The sequence below is a fragment of the Marmota monax genome, unplaced genomic scaffold, assembly GCF_021218885.2.
Source record: "Marmota monax isolate L192 unplaced genomic scaffold, Marmota_monax_Labrador192_F-V1.1 WCK01_AAM20220418_F8-fsc00187, whole genome shotgun sequence".
NCBI classification, from domain to species: Eukaryota; Metazoa; Chordata; class Mammalia; order Rodentia; family Sciuridae; genus Marmota; species Marmota monax.
This window is the reverse complement of record NW_026694837.1, coordinates 3148966-3159673: the sequence shown is the minus strand read 5'-3', so window position 1 is coordinate 3159673 and position 10708 is coordinate 3148966. Positions and strand designations below refer to the sequence as shown.

The 10708-nt window shown below is 54.0% G+C and overlaps 2 protein-coding genes across 2 annotated transcripts in view; both read left to right on the top strand.

The window, feature by feature from the left end:
* The first annotated feature begins 337 nt into the window (after positions 1-337).
* Srf (serum response factor) lies at positions 338-9781 on the top strand. Its single transcript, XM_046426198.2, has 7 exons — positions 338-1203; positions 2739-3005; positions 4711-4972; positions 5478-5597; positions 6591-6782; positions 7126-7202; positions 7397-9781. The coding sequence occupies exons 1-7, from the start codon at positions 688-690 to the stop codon at positions 7490-7492; spliced, it is 1530 nt and encodes a 509-aa protein (XP_046282154.1). The 5' UTR covers positions 338-687; the 3' UTR covers positions 7493-9781.
* A 572-nt stretch (positions 9782-10353) lies between these two features.
* Cul9 (cullin 9) overlaps positions 10354-10708 on the top strand; it is a 36419-nt gene continuing 36064 nt past the window's right edge. Inside the window, exon 1 of the mRNA XM_046426148.2 lies at positions 10354-10473. The gene's annotated coding sequence lies outside the window, so the exon portion shown is untranslated. The remainder of the gene's footprint in view (positions 10474-10708) is intronic.

Sequence of the window (10708 nt, the reverse complement as noted above, 5' to 3'; positions counted from 1 at the left end):
TCTCCCCGCAAGACAGCGCTCCAGTTCTCTCCCAGGCTTCCTCTCTTCAGGCCCCTCCCAAATCTACCATTCTCTGGTTCAGGGGGCGGAGTTGTGCCTCCTTTCTGGTTCCTTTAAGGGCGTCGACTCCTCCCCTATCGGAATCGCTGTCTGACGCCGGATGACAGCAGCGAGTTCGGTATGTCTATGCAAATAAGAGCCCCCTGCGGGCCAATGGGGAGCGGAGGTGCCGGAACCGCGGACCAATGGGGCGGGGGCGCTGGGGCTCACCATATAAGGAGCGGCCTCGCCATAAAAGGAAACATTGTATCTCTTTATATGGGGGGAAGGGTCGGGGGATCCCTCCGCCGCCAGCGCGCGGTCCCGGCCCCCTCCACCCGCCGTCTCGGCTGCGGCCAGCAGCCCCTGCCCCCCGGGGGACGCTGACGGCCGCCGGGCGCGCCGCCGTAGCATACGGACAGGGGGCGCTGCGCGCGGCCTGGGGCAACCCGGGCCACAGGGGCAGGAAAGTGAGGGCCCAGGTCGGCCCGGGCGTGCAGGGGCCCCGGGTTAGCAGCGACGGCCGCAGCAGCTATAGCCGCACTAGGAGCAGCAGGAGTGCCGGGTTTAGCCGGGAAGCCGATGGCGGCGGCGGCAGCGGCTCCGATTCCTTGCTGACTGCCCGTCCGCCCTCCTGCATTGAGCGCCATGTTACCGAGCCAAGCTGGGGCCGCGGCGGCTCTGGGCCGGGGCTCGGCCCTGGGGGGCAGCCTTAACCGGACCCCGACGGGGCGGCCGGGGAGTGGAGGCGGCGGGACTCGCGGGGCTAATGGGGGCCGGGTCCCTGGGAACGGCGCGGGGCCCGGACCGGGCCGCCTCGAGCGGGAGGCTGCAGCAGCGGCGGCAACCACTCCGGCGCCCACCGCGGGGGCCCTCTACAGCGGCAGCGAGGGCGACTCGGAGTCGGGCGAGGAGGAGGAGCTGGGCGCCGAGCGGCGAGGCCTGAAGAGGAGCCTGAGCGAGATGGAGCTCGGCGTGGTGGTCGGTGGGCCCGAGGCATCCGCGGCGGCCGCTGGGGGCTACGGGCCGGTGAGCGGCGCGGTGAGCGGGGCCAAGCCGGGTAAGAAGACCCGGGGCCGGGTGAAGATCAAGATGGAGTTCATCGACAACAAGCTGCGGCGCTACACGACCTTCAGCAAGAGGAAGACGGGCATCATGAAGAAGGTACCAAGCCGGAGGCTGGTCGGCCACCGGGTACCAGGAGGGTGGGTAGGCACAGGGGGAGCCCGGGAGCAAGGCAGAGCTGAGGCGGAGGTGAGAGGCGGCGAGTCCGCAGGAGGTGTGTGGGAGGGGATGGTTGTTACCCGCGAAGGGCGAAAGGGGAGGGGCCGCCAGGGAAATGTGGGGAGAGGGGAGATGCCGCAAACGTCCGGAATAGAGGGAAGAGGCGCCGGGGTGGGAGTGACCGGCACGAGAGAGGAAGAGAGACCGGGCGGAGTGAAGGGGTGAGCAGTGGCTGCCGGGGAGGTGGCTAACGAGATGCCGGGGTCAGAGGTCCGGTGCACTTTGGTGTTAGGGAAATGCGTCGGAAAAGCAGGGAGCAGGGAAGGTATGGAGATGAGAAGACCGGAGCTGTATGACAACAGTGAGCGAGCATGTGTGGGAAGAAGGTGGGCACCACAAGAGTAGTGCTGGCTAGAGGATAGGCAGGGCTAGGGGCCAGGTGAGGGAGCCGGGCAGGAGGGCAGGAGAGCTCGTGCTGTCTGGAGTAGCCATCGGGTACCAAGTCCCGCCCTGGCCATGTGTCTTCCGTTGCTTCACTGGAAACCTCATGCTCCCGGTAGGACTGTCTGCAGAATCGCCTGTCTTTGGGGCAGATGGGGTTTCCAACCCTAGGGAAAATTTGGGCATGGACTTTTGAGGGAAGGTCAGGGAAGTTTGTAGAAGTGCCTAGAAATGCCTCCTCCAAGTCATCTTGGGGGTAGAATATATGAGAATGGGTGGAAGCAGAGGAAATGGAAAACAAGCTACAACCTTGGGAACACTGGCTGGTATTTTTATCTGTGTGTGCATCCAAGGTGGGTGTGGAACTTTGTTGGGAGTAAGGATGGTATCTCTGGGGTCCCCTTCCTGGCAGAGTATTTGGTGCCATCTCCCATCACTCCAGACAGTGTTACATTAGTGTCCCTTGTTACTTTATCATGAGTAGAGAAGGCTGTGTGGAAAGATAGTTCACGAAGAAAAACTCGCCTTTATTTTCCTTCCCTCCCTCTTTTCCTTTCTTCCTTCCTCCCTTCCTTCTTCCTCCTTCCCAAGACAAGTAGGAAAAAAGGTTAGTACAATGTTATAGGGCAGAAGGAAAAATTAGGCTATAGCAACAGGTTAGGGCCTGGGAAGAACCATGAAACAGTTTGTGGCTTAGGTGGTCCCTTATCCCTGTGACGGGGAGGAGAGAGGGAGGCTCCATCCACTGGGAGCTAACTGGGTCCTCCATGTCCCCTGAGGTTATATGCTCCATCCCTGGGGAGGCAGTGACTGTTTGCTGGCTATCTGTGTTCTGGGGAGAGGCATGGATAGTTTTACTGCTCATAGCTCACTTTCATATACACTGATGGGACCCTTGTAGAGTCACTAAAGATGAAAGTCATTATAGGAGTGGGGGCTGGAGATCTCTGTGTATTCTTCTCTTTCCTTCTTCCTGAGGAAGGTTGAAGATAAAAAGTTTTGCTGACTTGCCCATCTCCCTCCCCATCCCTCAGGCCTATGAGCTGTCCACGCTGACAGGGACACAGGTGCTGTTGCTGGTGGCCAGTGAGACAGGCCATGTGTATACTTTTGCCACTCGCAAACTGCAGCCCATGATCACCAGTGACACCGGCAAGGCACTGATTCAGACCTGCCTGAACTCGCCAGACTCTCCACCCCGCTCAGACCCCACCACAGACCAGAGAATGAGTGCCACTGGCTTTGAAGAGCCAGATCTCACCTACCAGGTGTCGGAGTCTGACAGCAGTGGGGAGACCAAGGTGTGTTTGTATCACATATGTAAGAGGAGGGAAGGGAAGGGGATCTCTTTCCCTACCTGGCTCAGTATAGGTAGAAAGGTGTCTACAAAGGTGGGTAGAGCCAGGTTAGTGCCCCTTATCCTAGGGGACAGGTGTCCATCCTCCATTCCTGACAGGAGGCCGGCCCCCTAGATAAGCGGGCGGCCTCCGTGCCCATATAAGGCCTGCTCGGGCTCCACGCCGGCCTCCCGCCCGCAGCCCGCCTGCCTGGCAGAGCCTTTGCATTCCTCCCGCCAGCTGTCTCCCTGCTGGGGGCGGGGGTGTTACTTAGCCCTGCCCCCCTGGTAGACTGGGTCGCCCGGGAGTAGGAAGGGAGCACTTTGGGTCCCAGGGTCCTGGGAACTCAGCACTGTTGGCAGGCGGGCTGGCCGACTGGGCGGGGGACTACCTTACTAGCTAGCCGCCTATCCCTTCAGGATGTTGAGGCCTGTGCAGTTAGGGAGTGTATTCGCCTGCTGCTAGGGATGCCGGCCCTAGTTACGCCTCCCCCTTCCTATTCCCGGTAAGGAGATGGGGCGGGGCTTCCTCTTTGCTGTCTGGGGAGCTCCACCTTCTGGGTGTGCCTTAACTAACTGGCCAATGAGAGGAAGGGGCACTGTTTGCCTTAGCAACGCCTCCACCAATCAGTGGCCTTGAGCCCAGCTGCTTAGCAAACATCCCTCGCTGACCCACTCCCAGCTTTTGAGCCCCCTATTAACTCAGTTTGATTTAGGCTTGGTGGTTGGTTTTAAGCTCCTGGCTTTCTCTTTCCCCTTCTAAGAACAGAGCTGCCCCTCCCCTCTTCCCTCCCACCCCCATGAGGAGAGAGAGTCAATGCTCCAGTCTTCCCCTCTATTAGTTCCTACACCTGTAATCATTTTCAGACCCCTGTAGCAATAGGAAATTCTGGTGGATGAGTAAGTTACTAGGTAGTTTAAGTCTTAAGCATTTAGCATAGTTCTTCAGTGCCAGAACTCTAAGATCTCTCTCACATCCTGAGTTCCCTGAAAAACTCTCAGTCATCTTAGAAGCCTGGCAGGTCAGAGCTGGAAGAACCCTTTAAAGATAAGATAGTAGTACAGTCTCCTTGTGTCTATAAACACAAGGAAGAGGAAGACTGAGGCTCAGAAAAAGAAAGTAATTTCCTCAACTTTATACAGATGGTCATTGCCAGAGCTGGAAACAGACCCTGGTCATGATCTGTGACCACAGTCCACTGGGGCAGAGAATCCAGGGAGTTCTGACAATGATAATCATGACTATCATTGTCATCATGATCACAAGAGTAGCAGATATGTATTTGTCTTTATGTGCCAGGTAATAGTCTCTAAATGTTTTTGGATATATTAGCCTATTAAATCTAAACAGAAATTTATGAGGTATTGTCCTCCTTTTAGTCATTTATTTTTATTTTATTTTTATGGTGCTGGGGATCAAACCCTGGGCCTCACAAATGCTAGGCCAACTGTCTACCACTGAGCTGTGCTCCCAGCCCTCTACACTTTCAGAGGTAGAAAACTGAAGCTTAGCAGCTTCATAACTTGCCCAAGGGTCCTGCATCAGATATTGTGGAGCTGGGATTTGAACCAAAGCACACTGATTTCAGTCTGGGCTCTCAGTCCACACAAAGCTTCTGCTGGGTGGGGTCTGGTAGAGGCTCACTATTTCATCTTTACTCTGGATATAGGACACACTGAAGCCGGCGTTCACAGTCACCAACCTGCCAGGTACCACCTCCACCATCCAAACAGCACCTAGCACCTCTACCACCATGCAAGTCAGCAGCGGCCCCTCCTTCCCCATCACCAACTACCTGGCACCAGTGTCTGCTAGCGTCAGCCCCAGCGCTGTTAGCAGTGCCAACGGGACTGTGCTGAAGAGTACAGGCAGCGGCCCCGTCTCTTCTGGGGGCCTTATGCAGCTGCCTACCAGCTTCACCCTCATGCCCGGTGAGTCACAAGAGGCAGTGAGAGATTCATCCTCCCTGGGCCAAATTGAGCATGCTCAGAGTGGGTTTAGGACTGGCATGAGGAGACCCTTTTTCTCAGCTCAGAACAAGGGTTAGAGCCTTAGAGAAACCTTATATATCCTATTGGTAGATTGCTGTCCTCATCAGTAAGTTTCAACTGTATATTCTAGCAATTCTAGCTAGCCCAGCCATGTTCCTCCATTGTTATGGGGACAGTAGACATTCCATTACTCTCCTATCTTGACTGGAGGGCAGATTATGTCCTTGATGGGTCATTTGAAGAAGGTAGAGGTAAGGTTTCGGGAAGGAGAAGAAAGGAAGCCCCTGGAGAGGAAATTCAGGGCATGGAAGACCTGTTTGGCTGTTAGGAAAGAGGGTTGGGAGTTTGGGACCAGTGTGCCAGACCCTAGGACTGGAGTGTTTAAACATGTTTGCAGGTGGCAACTGGGCAGGATAGAGCCCAAGTAAGACTCTGTGTCTCGTAGGTGGGGCAGTGGCCCAGCAGGTCCCAGTACAGGCCATTCAGGTGCACCAGGCCCCACAGCAAGCGTCTCCCTCTCGCGACAGCAGCACAGACCTCACGCAGACCTCCTCCAGCGGGACAGGTATAACTTGCAGCCCTGTTGCCCTTCCTGCTCTGTCTCACCCCACGAGGCCTAGCAGCAGATACCCAGCTATATCCTTCGTGTATGTAAAGTAAGAGAGTTTCTTAAAGTAGAAACTGAGGCATTTGGTATAATTTTAAGGAAAAGTCAGGTGAGAATGCTGGATTTTAAATCCTGCCCTGCAGTGGGCTTGTGGATTCCAGGAGGAAATTAAGGATCACTGAAGTTACCTCTTTCTTATTTAGATAAGGAGAAGTTATTTGCCCTAAAACCCAGCATTTAATCAGTTATCAGGAAGGACTCGTGGGGTGGTTATCTCCTTGTGGGGAAGGTATTATAGAATTTGAGTAGCCATAATTTCCCTCAGGTATCTTTGGTCATTTCAGAAACAATAGGATTATCTCAAAATTACTTTTAAGTTATCTTTATTTCAGCCTTATTACACAAAGTGTGGTCTAGGGACTGGGAGCACCAACATTACCTGGGAGCTTGTGGAAATACAGAATCTTAAGCATCACCTCAAACCTATTGAATCAGAATCTGCATTTTAACAAGATTCCTATGTAACTGTATGTTTGTTAACATTTGAAAAGTGCTTGTTTAGAAGATGAATTTGTGAGGTTTGAGTTTAGAAAGAGGGAGGAGGCATAAGAACAAATTTTTAAAAAATAGGATGATGGAGCACTCTAAAGGGAGAGAATCTGAGTTTCCTGGGAGTAGGTTAGTCCTTGAAATCTTAGGGCTTGAGAGCAAAAAGTTCAGTAGATGGACAATCCAATAGTACAAATGATGGGATATAGTCAAAGGTTGGTGCTTTTGTGTTCCGGGAAAAAAATAGGCTTTTCTTAGCTGGTGACTAAGAGAGCAGAGTTATAGTCTCATCAAGCTTCTGACCCCCTGGGACATTGCGAAAAGATCTTGGAGACTAGAATCCTGGGATAGGAAGGGAGATATCAGAGAGACTAGTGCCTGACATGTGTCTGTGTTTTCCAGTGACGTTGCCCGCCACCATCATGACATCGTCCGTGCCCACAACTGTGGGAGGCCACATGATGTACCCTAGCCCCCATGCGGTGATGTATGCTCCCACCTCGGGCCTAGCTGATGGCAGCCTCACCGTGCTCAATGCCTTCTCCCAGGCGCCATCCACCATGCAGGTGTCACACAGCCAGGTCCAGGAGCAAGGTGAGGGGAAGGGCAGGGTTGAAGGAAGGAGGACTATTTCCTCCCTTATACACTCAAATGTTCCAACTCCCACAGTGAGGTATACATGCTCATACACACACACTTGGATGCCAATACATATTTCCTGCGCGCGCGCACACGCACATACACACACACACACAGACTTGGATACTCTCACATACACTAGGACACCTTGTCTACTTGGACCCTCATACCCACAGGTACTCTCAAGACATATTGGGCACTGAGACTTACCAGTCACTTGTGCATTGCCACTCCTCCAATAGCTGGAAGATCCTCTTCAGCAAACATGAGTGTGTATCTCTTATGGTTTCCAATGCAGGTGGCGTCCCCCAGGTGTTCCTGACAGCGCCATCTGGGACAGTGCAGATCCCTGTTTCTGCAGTCCAGCTTCACCAGGTAGGTGGGGGCACCTCTCACATCATCACATGTAGCTACTGCATCTTCAGCTGGGTGGACATTATTACCAATTGGTCAGAGCCCACTTCCTAATTTGTTTTCTTCTGCTCAGGCCTTTGGTGGGCAGGCAGGCAGGCCAGCAGCAGACTGGTTGATCCTCCTGCCCACTTCCTCATATACCCCCTTCCCTCCAGATGGCTGTGATAGGGCAGCAGGCTGGGAGCAGCAGCAACCTCACCGAGTTACAGGTGGTGAACCTGGATGCCGCCCACAGCACCAAGAGTGAATGATCCGCCCGCTGCCCTGGACAGATGGCCCAAGGGACGGCACCACTTATTTATTGTTGCCTTTTCACGTTTTCTTTACACACTTGTTGACGGGCCGCAGGAGGGAGGCAGGGAGGAGGAGCGGGCAGCCACGGGACTATGCCCTCTCACTCCAGCCAAAGAAATGGGCCTGCCTGCCCTCCACCTGTCCTCCCTCACTTTTCCTTCCTTCCTGCTCCACCTCCTATTTCTGTTGACGGTGGGGCTGTCCTCCCTCCTCAGACTCCCCTCAACAGCTTGGCTGGATGTTTGCCATGAGTATTAGCTTACCCAATGGGACTGTGTCCCACCTTCCCACTCACAGGCCTTCTGTGGGACTGGACACTGTGTCCTCCCCTGAGGAAGCGGTTGGGACTCTCTCTCCAGCCTCCTTGCTGACCCCAAGTCAGCACTGTGTCTGCCACAGGCTGGGTCTAAGGAGCCCTGTACCTTCCCCTCAGGGAGCCAGCTGAGGAGATGGGAGCTTCTTCCCTCATGCTGCCGCCCTCTGCCCCTTCAGCTCCTGAGTAGCTGGGCCTGTGCACTGGGCAGGTTCCTGGGGCCACCTGCCCTGCCTTGCCGTTCCCCATGGACCTCCAGGGGCTCTTGGGTTGGAGGGAACCACCAGCGTTCCCTTCTTCCCTTTGTCTTCCCCCCCACTCCTCCCAGCTGCTTTACTTAAAGTTGATTTTGAACTTTTTATTTGAGGAGACGAAGTGAAAACAAATCTATAAATATATATTTTTAAAATATTTAACTTTTTTTTATGGCGTTTTTCTCATCCCCCTCCCTACCCGAACTCCCCTTCCCTGGGGAGCCCAAGGGCTCCCCAGAACTGGCTGGACCCCTGGGGACAGAGTCACCCCATGAGCTTGGGGTCCGCCAGTGTGTGGGGGAGATCTGGGATCACCCGGTCCTGAGTTGTTTCCAGGAGAAAGCCGGGGGAGGGGCCCTCAGGCCATGCCCTGAAGGGGTGGGGAGGGTGACCCACAGCTCTGGGCCTCTTTTTGCCCTTTAGGCTGTAGCTCCGAGAGGGAAGAGGGAGACCAAATGTGGGGGTGGGGTGGGAGGGTGTCAGGTAGAAGCAACTGAGTTCATTTGTGCCACACACATGGGCATTGCAGCCTTGTGCTCCCCCAGGCCTGCAGCTGCCTGGGGCCCAAGTTGCAGTGAGCAGGGTGGGATCTGGGAGGGGGGAGAGGCAGGAATGGGGGGTCAGAAGTGGGAGCAGCTTTTGGGCTGAGTATAGAGATGGGGAGCCAGAAATGGGCAGCTCTCCCAGGGAGTGAGCAGCTACTGTAACTTTTTTAAATTAAGACAAAAAGCCTTGAAGAAAATGACTTTATTTTTCTAAGTGTAACCTCAGTATTTATGTAATTTGTACAGGGGCCATGCCCCACCCCACCCCTGCTCCCTTAGGGTAGAACTTGAGGGTGGGCCACCATGGGGAAGATTTTTACCCTGTGTCAGAGCCTACCTTCACCACCTGTATCCAGAAAGGGAGCTTTTTCAGAAATGGGGCAGCAATTGGGGTGGAGTTTTATTAACCCCTTAACGACTGCCTTCAGTAGGAACAAGCCTGCTTCTGTGATTAGGTGAAGGGGTGGGGGAAGATTCTACACACAGCCTAGTTATCAAGGGGATGATTTGCCGGACACAATTAAGAACCCCCTAACCTCTAACCCCCATTGCTGTCTTGCCCCAAATTGGAGTACCAAGATGGAAGTTGCCTTCCTAGGCTTTCTCCTGGAGATAGCTGGGGCTTATGGGTGGTTTTTAAGGCTGGGGCATGGCAAATCAGGGGCCAGAGTTGGGGAGCTTGGGACTCAGGTCTGTAACTGCCCAACCCCGTTTCTCTGCTCTTGTTTCACTCCACCACCACTCACTCACTCCCCAATCCCCCACCCAGAGGAGGAGATGTTGATGAATTTCTCTCCTTCCCACAAAAGACAGACCCAATGAGTGAATCAGGCAAAGTGCTTACAATGTGTGTTGTGTGAGTGTGGCCTTGGGAGAACATGTGCATCAGGGATGAGGTGGCATTTATATGTGGAGCAACCCTTGGTGTTTCCCTTACTTGATGGCTCTGGGGTATGTGTGTGTGCCTGAGTGAATGTGTGTGTGTGAATGTGGGGTGTGTGTGTCAGTGGTTTCTACTTCCCCTGGGATACTGACCCAGGAATAGTGGACATGGTCACAGTCCTATGTACAGAGCTTTCTTTTGTATTAAAAAAAAAATACTCTTTCAATAAATGTATCATTTTTGTGCACAGACTGTGGGGTCTTTGGCTCTGTTTTTCAACATAGGGAGGGAGGTGCAAACATGAAACAAATCCCAAAGCTGTTCCAAGAAACAAATCTGGCTGCTTGATGAAAACGGAATGTTAAGGGGTGCTTTGTGCTGTGGATTCTATATGATTTAAAGAACATGGTGGGGGGGGTTGTCTCCCTATGCATAGTTTTGCTAGGTGCTTTAGGCCAGCAGAATCAAGCAATTTTAATTAACAGGGTATGTGGGATCAATTACCCAAAGTTTTGATGATAAGTTTGGGGAAATCATGGCACGTGACCTACTGAAAAGCCCTATGGTGGGAGATTACTATGTTTCAGAATGAATGAAGTAACCGGAGATAATATGAGGAAGGCAGACCTAGTAAAGAGAAGGGAAGTTTTCCAGTTGACTACATGGAAAGGGCAGCCCGCTGCCGCTAAGAAGGAGCAACCAGTGATACTGCACTCCTCTAGCACGCCGCCTTCACACGCCCCTCTCCACGAGCACGGGGCCCGCGAGTAGTACGCATGCTCCACGCGCGCCGTTCCGCCACGCTCGGCGTGGACCGCTGTGGAACCCGTAGATCGTAGAAGCTAGGCGGTGCGTGCACTCGCTATGTGACCCGGAAGGGAGCTGCTGAGGAGGCGGGACCTGGACTGCGGGTCCCAGCTAGGACCGGTCCGGACGGTGGGAGGTGAGAGGAGGTTCTGCGCCTGACCCAGTCCCTTCCCCAATCTCTGGTCCTTTACCCACTCTCTGTGAGGCTGACGAGGGAACCAGGACTTACTCTGAGATTGCGCTCGGTCCTGTCAACCTTCTCTGACCGCGCCCCCCACCATGCTTACCCGGCATCCCTACCCCGTCCCTCAATCCCATTCCCTTGCCGTACAGGTCTCCACCGCACCACTGTACTGCAAAAGTGAGACTGG